The 24,643-nt window shown below is 41.1% G+C and overlaps 1 protein-coding gene across 1 annotated transcript in view; it reads right to left on the reverse strand.

Moving 5' to 3' along the window:
• Positions 1 to 1,643: 1,643 nt before the first annotated feature.
• The window catches only part of ATXN2 (ataxin 2), a gene marked incomplete in the record, with an annotated part of 1,324,939 nt that continues 1,301,939 nt past the window's right edge, over positions 1,644 to 24,643 (reverse strand). Inside the window, 2 exon segments of the mRNA XM_053699757.1 lie at positions 1,644 to 2,274; positions 2,520 to 2,685. Of these exon segments, the coding sequence (XP_053555732.1) occupies positions 2,240 to 2,274; positions 2,520 to 2,685 (201 nt within the window).

A 24,643-nucleotide genomic window follows, 5' to 3' on the forward strand; every position in this document is an offset into this window, starting at 1 on the left:
ACACAATTTCGTGCCAAACAACCTTGCGTCAACTAATACGCAGGAAATGATAAACTTGCGTTATTACAGACGCACATTCACGCCAAAAAATTCTCACGCCAAGAATGACGCAATAAATAACAGCATTTTGCGCCCTCGCAAGCCTAATTTGCCTGAAAAAAACAAGTCAAATTGGAAAAAAGACTATACATAAAGCGCCAAACCATAGCTGAGTGACTTAGATAATGATACATACTTACCAAAAGACACCCATCCACATATAGCTAAACCAGTAATGAAAAATATCACCAGAGGTAATGGTATATAAGAGTATATCGTCGGTCTGAAAAGGGAGGTAGGAGATGAATCCCTACGACCGATAACAGAGAACCCTTGAAAAGATTCCTTGCGAGGGAAACCATAAAATCAATAGGCAATACTCACTTCACATCCCTCTGACAAACACTGTACTCAGAGAGGAATTGGGCTTTAGAATGCTTAGAAGGCAGCGCTTATCATAGAAGAAATCATAAAAATCAAGCACAAACTTACTTCACCACCTCCATAGGAGGCAAAGTTTGTAAAAACTAAGGTGCGAGTGTGGTGGGAGGTGTATTAATAGGCATTTTGAGGTTTGGAAAACTGCTGCCTCATGGTAGGAATGTATATCCCATATGTCACTAGCTCATGGACTCTTGACATTTACATGAAAGGAAAATGTATCATATTTAATTTATTTTCTTCCCTTTACCTGTCTCTTTGTAGTATTTTCCTAATTCCTTCAGATAGACTTACATCACTGTTTGTCTTCCTCCCCTCCATCATCTTTTTTTAAAATTTTATTAAATATTAATTTGTTTTCATTATAATAATTTTATTCCTCCAGTAATTGCTATCCAGCAGATCAACCATATCACACCAGTATTATAGTAATTGTCAGTTGTGGTTAGCTCACAACCATATTGAAAGCTTTCTGATATAAACTTAATTTATGACTCCAATTTCTGTCCATGATCATAAGTAGTTTTGAATAATTCCTAACTGGGGAGGTAACTTGAAAGTCTTGTGGTCCTTTTAAACATAATTCTTTTTTTCCCCACTTTCTGTCTCTCAGTTTCCAGCTCAAAAGTTGGCACTCTGTCATTCCATTCGGACGTATTCTCTCAGTTCTGTCATTTAATTAGTTAATTCCAAAAAATAAGTCTTAAAAATGTGTAAATATATACATAATGTAAACTTAGCTATGGTTATACTAGTTATGTACAGTATGTGTGTATATATATATATATATATATATATATATATATTTTATATATACACACACACACATAAACACATTATAGAGGTTTGTACCTTTTTAAAAAAAAATCAGGTTAGTGGTCCACGGGATTAAAAATTGTTAGTTTAGTGGTCCCTGAGGTCCGAAAGGTTGGCAACCCCTGGTCTATTCCACTTTTCCAATGGTTTGATAAGGAGAATTTTGGTACATGTGTATGTTTTCTAAGCTTTTCTGATGTATAACACTAGAAATCATTCAATTAAATTAGTAGTTTGAATGTATCTCAGAAATCTGTCCATTGCATGCAATGTTTTTCAAGCTTAAACCTAAAAAAAATAATAAAGAATAAAGATTACAAGTTTAACAAAAACACAAACGCAAAATGTCAGTTTTTTAAAACTTTTTTAATTTTTAATTTTTTTTTAGATTTTATTTTAATATCTACAAAGTAAAAGTTATTTTTCTTAACTTAAAAGTTTCACCGCTTTTCTGGGACAGCGGCTTTATCATCAAACTTGATTCATAAATAATAACCCATCAGTTTGACAATAAGTTTTTTTTCTGAATTGTTTTCAAGTTTTGTTATAAGTAAAAGGGATTTTATTCTCTTGATTTTTTGTCTTTTTTTTTGTTTAAAGTGAAGATAGCAGCAAGAATCATTTGTGTTACTTCCTTCGCTAGCTGATGAGTTCATAACTTAGAAAGGCTGTTAAAAATAAATAACTTCCAGTTACCAGCAAGCAAAGGTAGAGCTTCTGTAAAACTGATGAAGAGCACTGTGTAAGCCTGCAAGCCCAGTTGTTACTCAGTCTGAACTTTCCCACTGCAAGGTGACCGGTTAGCATTCTTATTGGATGTTACAAAAAAACAAGTTTTTTTTTTCTTTTAAATAAAAATAAGAAATTCTAGATGCCAGCAGAAGGTGGGAGGGTTTTTGGCCTATAAAACTGTTCCAGCCTTTTCTATGTTAATGTTCCATCTTCAGAGTTGCTGTTGGTGTTGGTGATGTGCTTGAACTAGGGAGAGTAATAAATGTGTTACTACAATTCACACAAAACAAAGGATCAACAACATATTTACATTACAAATGTCCATGCCAATTCAAAAATAAAGGCAGAACTATTTCAATTTCTGCACAAATGCAATGAAATGTAAGAGGTATACTATTAATAGAAAAGTATATAACATGTTCGCCTACAGACAAATTACAAGTAAGCATCTGAGTTCTCTAATCAGTGGTTATATTTCCTTTATAGCTCACCTGTAGGATGTGTCATATAAGGGAAGTGGGCAGTTGTAGAAACAGGAATGGGCTGTAGGGCACTTTGTGCGAGAGCAGCTTGATGGCCCCCTGGTGGCTGTGTAGTCATCAGCATCATGGGATGACCAGCTGGATGAGAAGGAATAATTCCTGTTTGTACATGAGCCTGAATAAAAAAAAAAAATATTCTGTAACAAAAATATAGTCCTTAAAGGGATAGTAAACACCAAAAATGTTATTGTTTTAAAAGATAGATAATCCCTTTATTTACCATTCCCCAGTTTTGATAACCAACACTGTTATAAAAATATACTTTTTACCTCTGTAATTACATTGTATCTAAGCTTCTGCTGACTGCCTCCTTATCTCAGATCTTTTGACAGACTTGCATTTCAGGAAATTAGTGCTGACTCTTAAAAAAAACTTCACGTGCATGAGCAGTGTTATCTATATGAAACACATGAACTAACGCCCTCTAGCTGTGAAAAACTGTCAAATGCAGAGGCGGCCTTCAAGGGCTTAGAAATTAGCATATGAGCCTACCTAGGTTTAGCTTTCAGCTAAGAATAACAAGAGAACAAAGCAAATTTCATAATAAAAGTAAATTAGAAAGTTGTTTAAAATTACATGCCCTATCTGAATCATGAAAGATTAATTTTGACTTTACTATCTCTTTAAGTAGCAATTTGATTTATGTATCTCAAAAACACAGCAAATTGCATAGAGCAGATACGTTTAATGTGTGCAGTGGTGAAAAAAAAAGAAAAAGAGAAGAAAAGAAGAATGAAGACAGAGGGACATATAGCCAGATGTATACTTTAAGATAAAAAAATAATTAGACTCCACAGTAAAACCATGTGCATTAGTAGTGGTTATCTGTCCTATAGTGAAAGTAAAACAGCTCACAAAAGTAATGTTTGTCTATGTGTCCATATATGCTTTAGTTATTCAACACGTAGAAGCAAACCTATTTGGAAGAAGCTGATAGTTAACGCTCAAAACTACTCTCAAGACAGATAACGATAAAAAAAGAAAAAAAAAGTGGAGCTTTACTAAATCAGACACAACAGCCTGCAGTACATTCCTGAAAAAGGCAGCTTTGGAAGATACATACACATCACAACAAGTAGATGCTTTACGGATTTAATCAAGATAAGCTTCATTACAGAAGGCACAAGAAGTGTAAACTGCCCTTGTTGAATGAGCAGTAATATGCTCAGGGGGAGAGTCTGCCCCACAACCAATTACTTCCACACCTTGTGGTAAATGTGTCTGGTAACAGGCTTTCTAGCTTGGATCAAGGTTTCAATCACCTTTTCAGACAAATCCCTATTGAACAAGATAAGGCGTTCAATCACCAGACTGTCAAAGCTATAGAAACAAACATCAGTATCACTAATGCTATAGATTCCAAACTCTCTCAGTGCTCTTCAGCCTAGATGCCGTTTGCAGCTCAGCAGTTTGTGCTTGATTGAAGGAAGTCTGCCTCCACCACAGCCGTAACAAAAATGTAGAGCAACTTCGATCTTCTACACATCAAGGACTAATCCCAAGACAATGAGTAGAATAAAACATTGTCTTTATTAAAAAATACACAAAATACAAAGGAACCTTGTAAAATTCCAAACTCTCCCAGCGCTCCTCAGTGTGGGCTATGATTGCAGCTAATACCAAGTTCTGAGAGGCCAAGCAAGAGCAATGAGAATCATTGAAGCACGTTTCTGGGACAATAGCAAGAGATTGTAATACAATAGAAACCTCAGCGCTGAGAAAGTTACACAAAGCAGCTGTATATAAAAAGGATTCCCCAATTCCTTAAAAGGCACAGGGGTATATTTATAAAAAACAGCTCTGTTTTTTGAGTCACTTGGGCATCCGTATAGGCAAATGGCTCTATGCTAGACTGTATGAAATGTTTCTTTATGTGATGTTGATGTGATTATCACATGGTTTTAATGTCTAAAACACATTTAGCTGCTTTTAGGGCAGCGCAGCTGTATAAAATTACTAGTAGTAGTCCCCTGCAGACACTGTAATTTATCATATACCACAATAGCAAGAGATAGCAAGCTATGAGATCTATGTCTTGCAAAACCAGCCTCTCACTAACTGGTTGAACAACTCACCTTATGCAGAGCCCACTCCATAGTTGGAGCTTTGGCTACTGAGAAAATCCCCCGCCAAACTTGGGATGTGGATGTCAGATATCATGGACTGGTGGAATTCCACCAACCTGATAATGTGAGACACCTACTTCATTGCCAGGGAATTCAGAGTTTCCCTCTTATGAACGATGCCACAGCTGTGACATTGTCCAACTGAAATAATATGAAGGGTTCCTGACTGAGGCTTGGCTAACTCCGTAGAGCCCTGAAGATCACATGGAGCTCCAGGATATTGATTGGTAAACTCATCACAAACCCATTGCACCTTAACAGGCCCCAAAGATATCCACCAAACTCTTTAGACTGGACAAAAACCAAAATGTACGCTTACATAATAAAATTTCTTTCATGATGGTGAGAGTCCATGAGTTATGTGTGGGAATATTCTCCTCATGACCACTGGGAGGAGGCAAAAGACCCCCCCAACACACCAGAGATTTAAATCCCTCCCACTTCACGACACACACACAGCCAAGTAGATAAGGAAAAAAAAAGGAAAGCAAGAAAGACAAAGTGAGGCAAAGAAGTGCATGCAAAAAAACCCAATTTAAATCTTACCTGATAAATTCCTTTCTTTCATGGTAATAAGAGTCCACAATTCATTGCTCCTATGAATTATCTTTCCTGCCACTAGGAGGAAGCAAAAACCTCAGAGTTCTCTATAGTAATCAGTCTGATGTATAGTAATCAGTCTGATGTATAGCCAAGCTGACAGAGGTGAGAATAAAGCAGAGCAAAACAAATAGATGAAATAGGAAAAAACAATGTGCCAAAAATAAAACAAAAAATTATTTTTAAAAGTCAGGGTGGGGTCTCATGGACTCGTATCACCATGAAAGAAAGGAATTTATCAGGTAAGATATAAATTATATTTTCTTTCATATAGATAAGAGCCTACGATCCTTTACTCATGGGAACTAATTACCTAAGCTGTGCCAGAGGCCATGAGTAATGGAAAAAAGGGAGGGATTGACATCTTTATACCAAAAGAAAAAATACCCAAAGAATAGAATAATATATATATATATATATTAATCATTTTATAAATGTACTTTAAAAACATAGTTCTAGACAGAAACAACTGCCTTAAGAACTTTCCCACTAAAAGCATCTGCTGATAAAGCAAAAACATCAAAATGGTAGAATTTAGTAAAATTATGGATGACCAAGTAGCAGCATTGCAAATTTGTTCCACAGAGGCCCCATTTTTGAATGCCCAGGAAGTGGCTACAGAGCTAGTAGAATGAGCTGTGATATGGTTAGGAAGAGTTTGACCTTCTTCTACATAAGACATATGAATTAATTGCTTAAACCAAGAGGCCAGAGTAACAGAAGTTGTCTTCTGCCCCTTCCTCTTACCTGAATAATGAACAAACAGGAATCAGTCTTAAATATTTAGTAACAAGATAATATTTCAGATCCCAAACAACATCCAAGTTATGAAGAAGTCTCTCAGAAGAATTTTTAGTATTAGGACAAAGTGAAGGAACCACAATTTCCCTACTGATATTTTCAGAAGAAACAAATTTAGGCAGAAAATTAAAAGAAGTTTTGAAAACAGCCTTATCCGTATAAAAAATCAAATAATGAGGATTAGAAGAAAGTGCAGACAACTCAGACACTCTTCTAGCAGATGAAATAGCCAAAAAGAAATACAATTTTCTAGGAAATACAGCTTAATGGGACATAAAACAAGTTGGGATAGAGACAAAATAATATAATATGTACTTTAATTACTTTACCTGCAAATTTATACTGCAGTGCCTCACCATTAACCCTCTATTTTTAGTTTCTGAATAGTAAAGCTCTAACTCCCCCCACACAGTTCCTTTTATGGCTGTATCTATGTTTATTGTTCTTTTAGTAAAATGCAAAAGTGAATAGGGATTATCTTCTGGAGCATGCTTAGAAGCTGTGAACTCAGTTGAAATACAATGCTTTTGTCTAAACACTGATAAGAGGGGTGGAGTTAGCTGCTCCAGGGAGTTCAGCTATGTAATTCATTTTGCTTATTTTTGAAAATTATTTGAAATTACTTGCCAGCAATTTAAAAAAAAAAAATTTTATGCAAAAGAATGCCAAAAATAATTATGAAGAGAACACCAAGAAATAAAGGCTTTCCAAACCATAGAATAGATTCTTCTAGTAACTGGTTTCCTAGCCTGAACAAGAGTATTAACAACAGACTCAGAAAAACCGCTCTGACGAAGAACTATTCGTTCAATCTCCAAGCCATCAAGTTTAGAGACTTTAGATCTGGATGGAAAACAGGACCTTGAGACAGAAGATATTTTCTTAAAGAAAGAGGCCAGGGCTGGCAATTAGACATTAGGTGAAGCATCGGCTTGCAGAGCCCATGATGTTGACACTGCCCGTATAGAATGTGCCTTAAGCCCAACTGGAACTGGTTGATTCTTTTCTTTATAGGCTCGAGAGATGGTTTGAACTATCCAACTTGCCAAAGTGGATTTTGCAGGAGCTTAACACCTTGTCGTTGACCCCTTGGTACCACTAACAAACTATCTGTTTTCCGAATAGACTTCATCCTAGAAACATATGTGTGAAGAAAACGTACTACATCAAGTAGGTATAATGGCTTCCCTGGATAATCTTGCATCTCTTGGCAAAAATATGGTAATACAATGTCCTGTGATTTATGAAAATCAGAGACTTCATTTGGTAAAAACTCACAAACTATGCGTAAAACAACTTTGTCTTTGTGAAAATCCAGAAAAGGTTCCTTGATAGATAAGGCTTGTAATTCAGAGACTCTTCTTGCAGATGTAACTGCAACCAGCAAGATGTTCTTTAATGTGAGAAACCAGAGAGAGATCTCTCTAATGGGTTCAAAGGGTATTTCCATCAAAGCTTCCCAAACCAAAGGAATGTCCCATGTTAGAACGATAGATTTTGTAGAAGGCTGAATATGAGCCAATGGCTGAAAGAATTGATGAACCAATGGTTTCTGTGCCCACTTAACACCAGAAATGCTGAAAATGTATTCCATACTCTAATAAGCTGAAGAAGTAACCTTCTTTCTAGCCTGTAGTAAAGTTTAAATAACTGAGTCTGACATTCAGTTGTCTATATCTTGTGATCTCAGCAACCATACCGTCAGTTTTAAGTGTTGAGTTGCCGGATGCAGAATTAGACCCTGAAACAACATGTCTGGAGATTGTGGAAGGAGCCATGGAGGTTGCACTGAAAGATGCAGTAGCAGGGGGAACCATGGTCTGCGAGGCCAAAAGGTAATCCCTGCCACAAACATTGCTGTTTCCCTCTGAATCCTTCTGAGTAGATGAGGAATAAGATGGAGTGGTGGAAAGACATATAGTAGGTTGAATAGCCATACCTGAGAGAAAGCATCCAGTTCCAGAGCTTGTGGTGTTGGCAGGCAACTGAAGAATAGAGGCAACTGGTGATTGCGTCTGGAAGCCATCAGATCTATTTCTGGAAGACCCCATCTGTCGACAATCATCCTGAAATGGTTTGTGTTTAACTGCCATTCTGTTTGTTAAAGAGGAATCTGCCTAAACAATCTGTAGACTGGGAAGGTGAGAGGCGGATATCCCCTTCAGATTCTTCTGTGCCCAAATTAAAATGGGCGATACTTCCTTGAGAGCTTGTAAACTCCTTGTTCCTCCCTGAAAGTGAATGTAGGACCTTGTTGTCGGTCAGAATTTTTACTGAATTTCCCTGGAGTTGTTTCCCAAAAGTGAAGTAATGCCTGGTAGACTGCTTTTATTTCCAGAAAACTGCAGGAAGGGACTGAAGACTTATTTGCCATGATCCCTGTGCATATTTTCCCTGGGACATAGCTCCCCAACCAAGCTTGCTGGAATCTGTCTATATGACTATCCAACCTTGTTCGAACAGAGGGAATCCTCGAGAAAGGTTCTCTTTCTGAAACCAATGTAGACATCTGCTTAACTCCACTGGAAAATGATTCTGATGACTGAGTGCCAGGTGTCTTAGGTAAAATCTTCAAAAATGGATTTGAAAAGGACGCATCCTCAGTCTTGCCCATTTCACCAAATGGATGAGGGAAGACGTGGCCCAGCAGTTGCATCTATATTCGAACTATTAAACTAGATGATTTTTGAAGCTTTTTGAAGTTATCAAACTTTTCCTTCTTTGCAGGGACACAGAGACTAGTGCATTCTTTGTATCGCACTGTGTCCCCCGGAAAATGATGGACTGAGTTGGCTGAAGCTGACACTTTTGGAGATTTATCAACCATCCAAACTCCTGTAGGGTATCAAGTAGCTGTTCTCTGTGACACTCTGCCTGTTGAACGGTGTTGGAGATCAAAAGAATGTTGTCTAGATAATGTACCACAAAAATACCACTGACCCTTAGTTCTGCAATAAGAGGGACTAATGTCTTTGAAAATACTTTAGGTGTTGTGGATATGCCGAATGGAAGAGCAGTGAACTGGTAGTGTCGTCTTCCTATGACAAAGCTTAGAAATTGCCTGTGAACCTCTGTGATAGGAATGTTGAAATATGCATCCTTTAGATCCACTGATAACAGGTATGCCCCTGGAAGCACTGCGTTCATCACTGTAATGAGTGACTCCATTTTGAACTTCTTGACTTTCAGAAAGGAATTTAGATGCCTGAGATCCAGAACTGGTCTTCAGGAATTGTTGTTCTTTTTCACTAGAAACAGAGGAGAGTAGAAACCTTGAAATTATTGGCATGTCAGAACCTCTTGAATTACCTATTGTTCCAGAAGTTTCTGAACAAACTGCAGAATTACCTGATGTTTCAATTCGTTCTCTGGGAGTGGTCATATTAAAAAACAAGGAATTGGAGGTTTCTTCTTGAACTCTAGAGTATTTCCTCTCTTGAGAATCTGTAACACCCATCTGTCTGAAATTACCTTTGTCCAGATGTCTCCGAATCTGGAAAGCCTTCCTCTCAAAAGCATCTGGGAAAGGCGTACCTTCATTGTTTCTTATTCTGAAAAAAAAATTGCCGCCCTGGTATGATCTCTACCTCTTGCCTGTATTTTCCAATTTTGATATTGATTTTTCTGTCTACGGGCATAAGAAAGAGACTTGTTAAATCTTGGTGTCTGTGGAAGAAAAGAACTCCCCCCCCCTGAACGTTTTGAAATCAAGGTATCAAGCCAAATAACATGTTATCTTCAAATGGTAGGCCCAACAAATTAATATTGGAACTGGGATCAGCCTCCCAGTGACATAACCAAAGTACTCTTCTTACCATGTTAGTTGTATTCATGGATCTGGCTGTTAAATGTAACAAGTCAGAAGCAGCAGATAATGAAAAGGCAAAAGCTTTCTTTAAATCTTGTTTGCACATCTTGAGAGGTAGAAATATTTTGCATGGAATTAGTAGACAAGGTATCTGTAGCTTTAAAGACAGACAGAAACTAAAGCCAAAAGAGCACGTAAAACAGTTCCTTGCTGCAAATAAAGCTTTTTAAGATTATGCTCCATTTCTCTTTCCATTACATGTCTAAAAGCACCAGTGTCATCTATAGGGAATAACATTTTCCTAATCTTAAAATTGCTGCATCAATTTTAGGTGGAGTAAAAATTGACAATGAAGTGGCTTTGGCAAAAGGAACATTTTTAAATAATTTCTCTAAAACATTAAACTGTTTTACATTCTTTGAAAAGTCCACCAAATAAATATTCTTTTTAGATTCAGTTATTGGAAAAGTTTCAATAGAATCTGTTTTATGTTTTAGATTTATACCAGTCTGAAGACACAGAAGGTTGTTCATCCTCAACACCTAGTCTTTTTGATGCATTTAATAAATTCACATAATGTAGCAAAATCAAATACAGCAGAAGTAGCAGGACCATTTGAATGAACTGAAGAAGCCTTGACCTCAGAATCAGTGTCAGATAGTTGAACATCCTCAGAACCATGTTCACCAGAAAATGTGGTTGCAGTAGCACTTCCACCATAAAGTTGAAAAAGGCAATCTTTACATAATTTCTTGCTCTGCCTACAAGGTTTATCACATAATGCACAGACAGGTTTGGGCTCAGGGCTAAAAAAATAAAAGCCCCATAAGAAATAATGATTTAAAATAGCATTTGCAAACAATTTTCTAAAAAACGAAAAAAACATACCTTTTTAAAATAACTGCATTTCCCTAGGCAGTGTCAAAATCAATACTGTATCAGGCTCTTGCTCCATATTGAGAAGTTTAAATGTAAATCAATACTATATAAAAAATAAATCAGTCCAAATTTTACAAAACATATTAAAGTGCTCTGAACACAACAGCACAACCGGCACATAGCCTATGGACTCATGGTGGGAAGGTAGGCAACAACCTGGATCATCCAAACGCTAAAGGGAATAACTTGAACACCAAGGAAGGCAACTCACACTGTTAGACGCACGCTGAGATCAATTTGAAATGCGCGCTTGCTTTAGAGGATCCTCAGACGGAACCCCGTGACGTAATTTCCATTGACGTCACGGAACATGGCGGCACCCATCAAAGGCCTCTCTAAGGAATACCTATACAGCTGCTACCACCAGCCAGGATCCATCCGCTGCAGGGGAAACAGGGAACGGTCCCCAAGTTAAGTTTTTGCAGCCACCCACTGCCCAGGATCTAAGAGGGTCTCCTAGTCCTGTCCACCTTGAAGGCTGGACAGAACTAAGAGCAAAAGGGGAAAGGGTCCAGATTACCTTTATAGGTTATCAGGAAAGTGGTCTTTTCTGTCCACGCCCCTTTGGGAGAGGGCTTCTCACTGATAAGTATTACCAGGGAGGGCCAAGATAAAAAGATTTTCTGAGCCCTGCTTCGATGAAAGGGACAAAATCTGAGCTTAAAATATATCCTTAAACTACTAGTCCTGAAAAGCTCCTTAACTACAGACACTGAAATAATTGAATTTAATACGTGACAAGAAAATAAAGCTTTTTTACATTTAAACAACATAAGAGGTTTAAAATATCTCACTGGCAGAATCAAAAGAAAAGTGCCCAGAAAAACAAAGATCAAGCAACAGCCACATCAGGAATATATATCACTGGAGTGAAAATAGAACTTGCTTGCAAATAAGCCCTCCAATAGTAGGAAAACAAAAACATAATTTATGCTTACCTGATAAATTCCTTTCTCCTGTAGTGTAGTCAGTCCACGGGTCATCCATTACTTATGGGATTATATCTCCTCCCTAACAGGAAGTGCAAGAGGATCACCCAAGCAGAGCTGCTATATAGCTCCTCCCCTCTACGTCATACCCAGTCATTCGACCGAAACCAAACGAGAAAGGAGAAACTATAGGGTGCAGTGGTGACTGGAGTTTAATTTAAAATTTAGACCTGCCGTAAAAACAGGGCGGGCCGTGGACTGACTACACTACAGGAGAAAGGAATTTATCAGGTAAGCATAAATTATGTTTTCTCCTGTTAAGTGTAGTCAGTCCACGGGTCATCCATTACTTATGGGATACCAATACCAAAGCTAAAAGTACACGGACGACGGGAGGGACAGGCAGGACCTTTACACGGAAGGAACCACCGTCTGAAGAACCTTTCTCCCAAAAACAGCCTCCGAAGAAGCAAAAGTGTCAAATTTGTAAAATTTTGAAAAGGTGTGAAGTGAAGACCAAGTTGCAGCCTTGCAAATCTGTTCAACAGAGGCCTCATTTTTAAAGGCCCAAGTGGAAGCCACAGCTCTGGTAGAATGAGCTGTAATTCTTTCAGGAGGCTGCTGTCCAGCAGTCTCATAGGCTAAACGTATTATGCTACGAAGCCAGAAGGAGAGAGAGGTAGCCGAAGCCTTTTGACCTCTCCTCTGTCCAGAATAAACGACAAACAGGGAAGAGGTTTGTCGAAAATCTTTAGTTGCCTGTAAATAGAATTTCAGGGCTTGGACGACGTCCAGATTGTGCAGAAGTCGTTCCTTCTTTGAGGAAGGATTAGGGCACAATGAAGGAACAACAATCTCTTGATTGATATTCTTGTTAGTGACTACCTTAGGTAAGAACCCAGGTTTAGTACGCAGAACTACCTTGTCTGAATGAAAAATCAGATAAGGAGAATCACAAAGTAAGGCTGATAACTCAGAGACTCTTCGAGCCGAGGAAATAGCCATTAGAAACAGAACTTTCCAAGATAACAGCTTGATATCAATGGAATGAAGGGGTTCAAACGGAACACCCTGTAAAACGTTAAGAACTAAGTTTAAACTCCATGGCGGAGCAACAGATTTAAACACAGGCTTAATCCTGGCCAAAGCCTGACAAAAAGCCTGAACGTCTGGAACTTCTGACAGACGCTTGTGTAAAAGAATGGACAGAGCTGAGATCTGTCCCTTTAACGAACTAGCAGATAAACCCTTTTCTAAGCCTTCTTGTAGAAAAGACAATATCCTAGGAATCCTAACCTTACTCCATGAGTAACTCTTGGATTCGCACCAATGTAAGTATTTATGCCATATTTTATGGTAAATTTTCCTGGTAACGGGTTTCCTAGCCTGTATTAAGGTATCAATCACTGACTCCGAGAATCCACGCTTTGATAGAATCAAGCGTTCAATCTCCATGCAGTCAGCCTCAGAGAAATTAGATTTGGATGTTTGAAAGGACCCTGAACCAGAAGGTCCTGTCTCAGAGGCAGAGACCATGGTGGACAGGACGACATGTCCACTAGATCTGCATACCAGGTCCTGCGTGGCCACGCAGGCGCTATTAGAATCACCGATGCTCTCTCCTGTTTGATCCTGGCAATCAGTCAAGGAAGTATCGGGAAGGGTGGAAACACATAAGCCATGTTGAAGACCCAAGGTGCTGTCAGAGCATCTATCAGAACCGCTCCCGGGTCCCTGGACCTTGATCCGTAACAAGGAAGCTTGGCGTTCTGGCGAGACGCCATAAGATCCAGATCTGGTTTGCCCCAACGCCGAAGCAGTTGTGCAAATACCTCCGGGTGAAGTTCCCACTCCCCTGGATGAAAAGTCTGGCGACTTAGGAAATCCGCCTCCCAGTTCTCCACGCCTGGGATGTGGATCGCTGACAGGTGGCAAGAGTGAGACTCTGCCCAGCGAATTATCTTTGAGACTTCCATCATCGCTAGGGAAATCCTTGTCCCTCCCTGATGATTGATGTAAGCCACAGTCGTGATGTTGTCCGACTGAAACCTGATGAACCTCAGAGTTGCTAGCTGAGGCCAAGCCAGAAGAGCATTGAGAGCTGCTCTTAATTCCAGAATGTTTATTGGAAGGAGACTCTCCTCCTGAGTCCATGATCCCTGAGCCTTCAGGGAATTCCAGACAGCGCCCCAACCTAGTAGGCTGGCGTCTGTTGTTACAATCGTCCAGTCTGGCCTGCTGAAGGGCATCCCCCTGGACAGATGTGGCCGAGAAAGCCACCATAGAAGAGAATTTCTGGTCTCTTGATCTAGATTCAACATAGGGGACAAATCTGAGTAATCCCCATTCCACTGACTTAGCATGCACAATTGTAGTGGTCTGAGATGCAGGCGTGCAAAAGGGACTATGTCCATTGCCGATACCATTAAGCCGATTACCTCCATGCATTGAGCCACTGACGGGTGTTGAATGGAATGAAGGACACGGCAAGCATTTAGAAGTTTTGTTAACCTGTCTTCTGTCAGGTAAATTTTCATTTCTACAGAATCTATAAGAGTCCCCAAGAAGGGAACTCTTGTGAGTGGCAATAGAGAACTCTTTTCTACGTTCACCTTCCACCCATGCGACCTTAGAAATGCCAGAACCAACTCTGTATGAGACTTGGCAGTCTGGAAACTTGACGCTTGTATCAGAATGTCGTCTAGGTACGGAGCTACCGAAATTCCTCGCGGTCTTAGTACCGCCAGAAGAGAGCCCAGAACCTTTGTAAAGATTCTTGGAGCCGTGGCTAACCCGAAGGGAAGAGCTACAAACTGGTAATGCCTGTTTAGGAAGGCAAACCTTAGGTACCGATAATGATCCTTGTGAATCGGTATGTGAAGGTAGGCATCCTTTAAATCCACTGTGGTCATGTATTGACCCCTTTGGATCATAGGTAAGATTGTCCGAATAGTTTCCATTTTGAACGATGGAACTCTTAGGAATTTGTTTAGGATCTTTAAGTCCAAAATTGGTCTGAAGGTTCCCTCTTTTTTGGGAACCACAAACAGATTTGAGTAAAACCCTTGTCCGTGTTCCGACCGCGGAACTGGATGGATCACTCCCATTAATAAAAGGTCTTGTACACAGCGTAGAAACGCTTCTCTCTTTAACTGGTTTGCTGACAACCTTGAAAGATGAAATCTCCCTTTTGGAGGAGAAGCTTTGAAGTCCAGAAGATATCCCTGAGATATGATCTCTAACGCCCAGGGATCCTGGACATCTCTTGCCCAAGCCTGGGCGAAGAGAGAAAGTCTGCCCCCCACTAGATCCATTTCCGGATCGGGGGCCCTCACTTCATGCTGTCTTAGGGGCAGCAGCAGGTTTTCTGGCCTGCTTGCCCTTGTTCCAGGACTGGTTAGGTTTCCAGCCCTGTCTGTAGCGAGCAACAGTTCCTTCCTGCTTTGGAGCTGAGGAAGTTGATGCTGCTCCTGCCTTGAAGTTACGAAAGGCACGAAAATTAGACTGTCTAGCCCTTGGTTTGGCTCTGTCTTGAGGCAGGGCATGACCCTTACCTCCAGTAATGTCAGCGATAATTTCTTTCAAACCGGGCCTGAATAATGTCTGCCTTTTGAAAGGTATGTTAAGCAATTTAGATTTAGAAGTCACATCGGCTGACCAAGATTTAAGCCACAGCGCTCTGCGCGCTTGAATGGCGAATCCTGAATTCTTAGCCGTAAGTTTAGTTAAGTGTACTACGGCATCGGAAATAAATGAATTAGCTAGCTTAAGGACTCTAAGCTTGTCTGTAATCTCATCCAATGTAACTGAGTTAATGGTCTCTTCCAGAGACTCAAACCAGAATGCCGCCGCAGCCGTGACAGGCGCAATGCATGCAAGGGGTTGTAATATAAAACCTTGTTGAACAAACATTTTCTTAAGGTAACCCTCTAACTTTTTATCCATTGGATCTGAAAAAGCACAGCTATCCTCCACCGGGATAGTGGTGCGTTTAGCCAGAGTAGAAACTGCTCCCTCCACCTTAGGGACCGTCTGCCATAAGTCCCGTGTGGTGGCGTCTATTGGAAACATTTTTCTAAATATAGGAGGGGGAGAAAAGGGCACACCAGGTCTATCCCACTCCTTGTTAATAATTTCTGTAAGCCTTTTAGGAATAGGAAAAACATCAGTACACGTCGGTACCGCAAAATATTTATCCAGCCTACACATTTTCTCTGGAATTGCAACCGTGTCATTCAGAGCCGCTAATACCTCCCCTAGCAATACACGGAGGTTCTCAAGCTTAAATTTAAAATTTGAAATATCTGAGTCCAGTTTACTTGGATCAGATCCGTCACCCACAGAATGAAGCTCTCCGTCCTCATGTTCTGCATATTGTGACGCAGTATCAGACATGGCTCTAATATTATCAGCGCACTCTGTTCTCACCCCAGAGTGGTCGCGTTTACCCCTAATTTCTGGCAATTTAGATAATACTTCAGTCATAACATTAGCCATGTCTTGCAAAGTGATTTGTATGGGCCGCCCTGATGTACTTGGCGCCACAATATCACGCACCTCCTGAGCGGGAGACGAAGGTACTGACACGTGAGGAGAGTTAGTCGGCATAACTTCCCCCTCGTTGTCTGGTGAAATTTTCTTTACATGTACACTTTTATTTAAAGTAGCATCAATGCAATTAGTACACAAATTTCTATTGGGCTCCACATTGGCCTTTAAACATATTGCACAAAGAGTTTCCTCTGTGTCAGACATGTTTAACAGACTAGCAATGAAACTAGCAAGCTTGGAAAATACTTTTGAAATAAATTTACAAGCAATATAAAAAACGTTACTGTGCCTTTAAGAAGCACCAATAAACTGTCACAGTTGAAATCACAATGAACCTAATTTGTTATAGCAACCAAATTTTCACAGTAAATGCATTAAGTTAGCAAAGGATTGCACCCACCAGCAAATGGATGATTAACCCCTTAATACCCAAAAAACGGATAACAGAATATAAACGTTTTATCACAGTCAAAAGCACAGTCTCACAGGTCTGCTGTGAGTGATTACCTCCCTCAAAACTAGTTTTGGAGACCCCTGGGCTCTGTAGAGACGTCCTGGATCATGGAGGAAGGAATAGGAAGACTGTGACCGAATTCTTACTGCGCAAGAAAGCACCAAAATAGGCCCCTCCCACTCATATTATAACAGTGGGGAAGCTCAGTAAACTGAATTTATTCATAAATAAACGACAGCCATGTGGAAAAATAATGCCCAAAATTTTTTATCACCAAGTACCTCAGAAAAAAACGATTAACATGCCAGTAAAACGTTTTGAAATAAAATTATGAAATGATACTAATAAGCCTGCTGCTAGTCGCTTTCACTGCAGTGGGGGCTCAAATATAAGTTAAATGTATACAGTATTTTCTTAGTGAAGTTCCATTCCCCAGAAATACCTCAGTGTAACATACATACATATCAGCCTGATACCAGTCGCTACTACTGCATTTAAGGCTGCACTTACATTATATGGGTATTAGCAGTATTTTCTCAGTCAATTCCATTTCTTAGAAAATAATATACTGCAACATACCTCCTTGCAGGTGAACCCTGCCCGCTGTCCCCTGTTCTGAAGTTACCTCACTCCTCAGAATGGCCGAGAACAGCAAATGGATCTTAGTTACGACCGCTAAGATCATACACAAACTCAGGTAGATTCTTCTTCTAATGCTGCCTGAGAAAAAACAACACACTCCGGTGCTGTTTAAAATAAACTTTTGATTGAAGATATAAAAACTAATTTTAATAACCACAGTCCTCTCACACTTCCTATCTATTACTTAGGCGCAAGAGAATGACTGGGTATGACGTAGAGGGGAGGAGCTATATAGCAGCTCTGCTTGGGTGATCCTCTTGCACTTCCTGTTAGGGAGGAGATATAATCCCATAAGTAATGGATGACCCGTGGACTGACTACACTTAACAGGAGAAATTTATGCTTACCTGATAAATTTATTTCCGGATATGGTGAGCCCACGTCGTCGTCAATTACTAGTGGGAATATTTCTCCTGTCCAGCAGGAGGCGGCAAAGCTGTTAAATATCAATCCCCTTCCCATAATCTCATTCAACCGAAGGGAAATGGAAAAAGGAATAACACAAAGGTGTAGAGGTGCCTGAGGTTTTGTAAAAAAATAACTGTCTTAAATATAAGGGTGGGGTTGTGGACTCACCATATCCAGAAATAAATACATTTATCAGGTAAGCATACATTTTTTTTTCTTTCCTAAGATATGGTGAGTCCACAACGTCATCAATTACTTGTGGGAACCAATACCCAATACCCAAGCTAGAGGACACAATACCCAAGCTAGAGGTGCCTAAACAGAAGGCACCACCGCTTGAAGAACCTTCCTCCCAAAAGAGGCCTCAGCTGAGGCAAAAGTATCAAATTTATAAAATTTTGAATAAGTTTGCAGAGAGGACCAAGTTGCAGCCTTGCAAATTTTGCTTCATTTTTGAAAGTCCAAGAAGACGAAACAGCCCTAGTGGAATGAGCTGTAACTCTCTCAGGAGGCTGCTGTCCAGCAGTCTCATAAGCAAAATGAATCATACTTCTCAACCAAAAGGAAAGAAAAGTAGCAGTAGCCTTCTGACCCTTACGCTTTCCCAAGAAACAAACAAAAAGGGCAGAAGACTGGCGAAAATCCTTAGTCGCCTGTAAATAGAATTTAAAAGCACGCACTACATCCAAGACGCTCCTTATGAAAAGAAGGATTGGGACAGAGTGAAGGAACAACAATTTCCTGATTAATATTCCTAACCGAAACCACTTTAGGAAGAAAACCCAACCTAGTACGTAGTACCATCTTATCCGCATAAAAGATAAGGTAAGGATAATCATACTGCAAAGCCAAGAGTTCCGAAACTCTCCTCGCAGAAGAAATAGCAACAAGAAACAAAACCTTCCAAGATAATTTAATATCTATGGAATGCATTGGCTCAAACGGAGCCTGCTGCAAAATCTTAAGACCAAGGCTAAGACTCCAAAGAGGAGTAACCGACTTAAACACAGGCTTGATTCTGACCAAGGCCTGACAAAAAGATTGAACATCTGGCACAACCGCCAAATGCTTATGCAACAGAATAGATAAAGCAGAAATCTGACCTTTCAGAGTACTGACTGACAAACCCTTCTCCAGACCTTCCTGGACAAAAATTTCTAGGAATCCTAACTCTACTCCAAGAGTAGCCCTTAGATTCACACCAATAAAGGTATTTATGCCATACCTTATGGTAAATTTTCTGAGCAACAGGCTTATGAGCCTGGATCATGGTCTCAATGACCGACTCAGAAAAACCACGCTTAGACAAAGCTAAGCGTTGAATCTCCAAGCAGTCAGTTTCAGAGAAACGAGATTCGGATGGAAGAAAGGACCCTGAGTTAAAAGATCCTTCCTCAGAGGCAGCCTCCAAGGAGGCAGAGATGACATGTTCACCAAGTCTACATACCAGATCCTGCGCGGCCAAGCCGGAGCTATTAGAATACCAACACTCTCTCCTGTTTGATACGAGCAATGACTCGTGGAAGAAGAGCAAACGGAGGAAAAAGATAAACTAGACTGAACCCCCAAGGCACTGCCAGAGCATCTATCAGAGCTGCCTGCGGATCTCTTGACCTTGAACCACACCTTGGAAGCTTGGCGTTCTGCCGAGACGCCATCAGATCCTACTCTGGCACCCCCTATTTGAGGGTTAACCTGGAGAACACCTCCGGATGGAGAGCCCACTCCCCGGGATGAAATGTATGTCTGCTCAAAAAATTTGCTTCCCATTGTCCATTACTCCTGGAATGTGGATGGCAGATATACAACAATCATGAACTTCCGCCCACTGAATAATCCGAGCCACCACCCTCATGGCTAAGGAACTCCGAGTTCCTCCCTGGTGGTTGATGTACGCCACAGAGGTGATACTGTCCGACTGAAATCTAATAAATAAGGGCTAAAGCCAACTGAGGCCAAGTTACCAGAGAATTGTAAATCGCTCTCAACTCCAAGATGTTTATGGGGAGAGCAGACTCCTCCCGAGTCCATAATCCCTGCGCCTTTAACAAGTCCCAGACTGCTCCCCAGCCTAGCAGGCTGGCATCCGTGGTCATGATCACCCAAGAAGGTCTGTGGAATCATGTGCCCTGAGACAGATGTTCTTAAGAAAACCACTACGGAGAAGAGTCTCTCGTTAACACGTCTAGATCTATCCTCTGGGACAGATCCAAATGGTTTCCGTTTCAATGCCTAAGCATGTGTAATTGCAGAGCTCTCAAATGGAATCGAGCAAAGGGAATGATGTCCATGGAAGCAACCATCAACCCAATTACTTCCATACATTAGGCTACAGATGGCCGAACAGGAGACTGAAGAGAGAGGCAAGCAGAGAGAATTTTGGATTTCCTGACCTCCGATTTCCCAGATTCCGTTTCCATCCGTGGGAACGTAGAAAAGACAACAAGAAAAGATGGCGCCTGAACCAGAATGTCGTTTAAGTAAGGTGCCACTGCAATTCCCAGAGACCTGATCACTGCCAAGAGAGCCCCCAGAACCTTTAAGAAAATTCTGGGAGTTGTGGCAAGGCCAAATGGAAGAGTCACAAACTGAAAGTGTTAGTCTAAATTAGCGAATCTCAGAAATGTGTGATGATCCCTGAGAATAGGAACATGAAGATAAGCGTTCTTCAGGTCTATGTTCGTCATGAATTGACCTTCATGAACCAAATGAAGAATGGACTAAACGGCACCCTGAGAAACTTGTTGAAACACTTAAGGTCTAAAATAGGATGAAAAGTTCCCTCTTTCTTGGGAACTACAAACAGATTTGAATAGAATCCTAGACCCTGTTCCTTCCTGGAACTGGAACAATCACTCCCAGAGAGAAAAGATAGTGAACGCAGTTCAAAAATTGCCTCTCTTTTTACTTGATTTGAAGACGACCTTGAGAGGTGAAACCTGCCCCTGGGAGGGAGAAAATTGAATTCTATCTTGTAACCCTGAGAAAAAATGCCCACAGCCCAAGGATCTGGGACATCTCGTAACCACTCCTGATAAAACAGGGAAAGTCTGCCCCCCACTTGATCCGACTTTTGACCGAGGTCTGACCCATCATGCTGACTTAGACTCAGCTTAGGGTTTCTTAGATTGCTTCCTTTTGTTCCAGGACTGACTGGGTCTCCAAGAGACTTGGATTGTTCCTGTTTGGAAGCAGAAGAGGAAGGCTTCTGACCTTTGAAATTATGAAAGGAACTAAAATTTCTTTGATGTCCTTTAAATCTAAACTTCTTGTCTTGCAGTAGAAAAGATCCTTTTCCACCCGTAATATCAGATATTATTTCTGCCAGTCCAGGCCCAAACAAAGTCTTACCCTTGTAGGGAAGCGTCAAAAGCTTAGACTTGCCATTGAAGACCCTGATGCACATACATCTTCTTCAAAGATACCTCCAGCTTCTTATCCATTGGATCCTTAAAAATATAAATTATGCTTACCTTCTAATTTCATTTCCATCTGTATGGGAAGAGTCCACAGCTGCATTCCTTACTGAACCTGGCCACCAGGAGGAGGCAAAGACACCCCAGCCAAAGGCTTAAATACCTCCCCCACTTCATCATAACCCCAGTCATTCTGCCGAGGGAACAAGGAACAGTAGGAGAAATATCAGGGTTAAAAAGGTGCCAGAAGAAAAAAATTCAAATTTAGGGCCGCCCATTGGAGAACACGTGGGAATACGTGGGAAACGTATACCCAAGCTCTAGAGTACACGGAATGCTAACGGGAGGGAAAAGAGAGAGATGCACCCTAATCTGAGGGCACCACAGCCTGCAAAACCTGATCCATAGAGGCCTCATTTTTGAAGGCCCAAGTGGAAACCACTGCTCTCGTAGAATGAGCCGTAATCCTCAGAGGAGGCTTATATCCCGCCATTCCTATGCTAAAGGGATTACACTCCTCAGACAAAAATATAAGGAAGTCGAAGAGGCCCTCTGACCCCTACGCTTCCCGGAAAAGAGAACAAACATAGAGGTTTGTCTAAATTCGAAGATAGAACTTCAAGGCACAACCCACATCAAGAAATACGTTGTAAACGTTCCTTCGATGAAGGAGGATTAGGACATGAGAAAGGAACCACAATCTCTTAATTGATGTTGCGAATTGACACAACCTTAGGAAGAAAAACTAACTTGTTTCGTAGAACAGCCTTATCGGCATGAAAAGCCAGATTAGGAGGGACGCATTGCAAGGCAGCAATCACAGATACTCACAGAAGCAATAGCACAGAAGCAATAGCCAGTAGAAAAGGAACCTTCCAAGACAACAATTTAATGTCTACTTCATGCATAGGCTCCAACGGAACCCGTTGCAAAATCTTAAGGACAAGATTTAAACTCCAAGGAGGAGCTTTAGATCTAAACACAGGTCTGATCCCAGCAGAGCCTTAACAAATGGCTGCACATCTGGAAGCTCTGCAAACCTCTTGTGCAGTAGCACAGACAGGGCCGAAAACTGACCCTTCAGGGGACTTGCAGAAAAACCCTTGTCCAGTTCATCCTGGAGAACAGAATAAGTAGGTCCTCCACACCTTAAGATAGATGTGACGAGCAACCAGCTTACAAGCTTGAATGAGAGTAAAAATAACTCTCTCAGAAAACCCTCTCTTGGCTAGGACTAATCATTCAAACTCCACGCAGTCAGCCTAAGACGGAGCAGTCAGTATTACGGACGCCTGCTTGACTCGAGCCACTACACTAGGAAGTAGTGGTAATGGTCAGAAAGGATAAATTTGATTGAACCTCCAAGGCAACACTAATGCACCTGTTAGCTCCGCCTGAGGATCCCTGTACCTCGACCCCTATCTGGGTAGCTTGGTATTGAGATGTTATAAGATCTTCCTCTTGCAAATCTCTGCAAACACTTGGGATGGAGAGACCATTCTCCCGGATGAAAGGATTGTCTGCTGAGGAATCCACATCCCAGTTGTCTGCACCCGGAATGTGGATCGCTGACAGCGAACAAATGCGGGTCTCCCCCACACCAGAATCCGAGATACTTCCCTCAAAACTAGGGAGCTTCTCGTTCCCTCCCTGATGGTTGATGTAAACAACCAAGGATATATTGTTTGATTGGAATCTGATTAACTGGGATGAACCCAGCAGAGGCCAAGCCTTCAGAGCATTGTATATTGCCCGAAGATCCAAAATGAGATCAGGAGGGAGCTTTACCTCCTGAAACCAAATGCCCTGTGCCTTCCTGGCACCCCAAACGGCTCCCCATCCTGAAAGACTCGCAACCGTATTCACAATCACCCAGCATGGTCTTGAGACGGACTACCCTCAGGACAAGTGATCCGGACAAAACCACCAAGAAAGTGATTCTCCCGATTGGTTGTCCAGATAAATCTGTTGAGACAGATCAGAATGATCGCTGTTCCACTATTTCAGCATGCACAATTGCAAGAGTCTGAGGTGAAACCTGGCAAAGGAAATGATGTCTAAGCTGGATACCATGAGACCAATCACCTCCATACACTGAGCCACAGATGGCCTTAAGGAGATCTGGAGGGCAAGACATGTTGAAGCTAGCTTGCAACGTCTCATGTCTATGGAGACTATTATAGTACCCGTGAATTCTACCCTGGTACTATACAAGAGAACTCTCTCTAGATTATCTGCCATCCATGGGATTGAAGAAGACAGGAGATATTCTGAATGGTCCACTCTTTGAAAAATCTATTTAGCTAGACTAAACGGAAGAGCAATAAACTGGAAGTGGTGGTCCAGGAATGCAAACCTTAGGAACTGGAAGTGGTCCTTGAGGATTGGTACGAGAAGGAAGCATCCTTCAGATCTATCATGGTCATGAACTACCACTCTAAAAACGAGGGGAAGAATGGACCTTATTGTCTCCATCTTAAACGAGGGGACATTTAAAAACCTGCTTAAGCACTTTAGGTCCAGAATCGGACGGAAAGTTCCCTCCTTCTTGGGGACCACGAAAAGGTTTGAATAGTATCCCAAACCTCTCACTGCGATAGGCACCCGGGACAATAACTCCTAGAGGACAGATCTCGCACACACCCCAGAAAGGCTTCCCTCCTTTCTGGTCAGGAAGACAGGAGGAATCTGCCCTTGGGTGGCTAAGACTTAAAACCTATCTTGTAACCCTGACCCATGGATCCTGCACGTCTCTGAACCAAGCAACTGAACAGAGCGACATACTGCCCCCTACACGATCCAGAAGAAGACTTGGGCTTTATCAGAACGAAAAGAACGAAAATCATTAGTTCATATACTCTTGCGGTAGGAGGGCACCCTTGCCCCCTGTGACCATGGAGATAATTGAGTCCAGGCCTGGATCAGACAAAATCATTCCCTTAAAGGGAGGGAAGAAGTCTCGACTTAGAAGTCATATCTGCAGACCATGACTTTACCCAGAGCCCGACAGGCCTAAATAGAAAATATTGAATCCATAACATTCAAGCAAATAAACTGCCTAATATAGCAGCACAGATAAAAGAATTAACAACCCTCAAGGCCGTAAATCTTTTTCTGAGTAACGTCAAGGGGATACTCCACCCAATCAAATCCTATTAGGCGTCACAGCAGAAGGTAGTTTCTCCAGTAACCGTGGCAACAGCCGCTGCCGGTTGAAACAAATATCCCGTATGTTGAAACATCTTTCTTAACAGAGTTTCCATCTTTTATCCATGGGCTCTTCAAACGAAAGACTATCCTCAAGCGGGATAGTAGTATGTTTAGCAAGGGTGAAGATAACACCATCCCATTTAGGGACGGAACCTAACAACTCCATTGAGAGTCTAGGACCGGAGACAA

The sequence above is a fragment of the Bombina bombina genome, chromosome 2 (assembly GCF_027579735.1).
Source record: "Bombina bombina isolate aBomBom1 chromosome 2, aBomBom1.pri, whole genome shotgun sequence".
Lineage (NCBI taxonomy): Eukaryota > Metazoa > Chordata > Amphibia > Anura > Bombinatoridae > Bombina > Bombina bombina.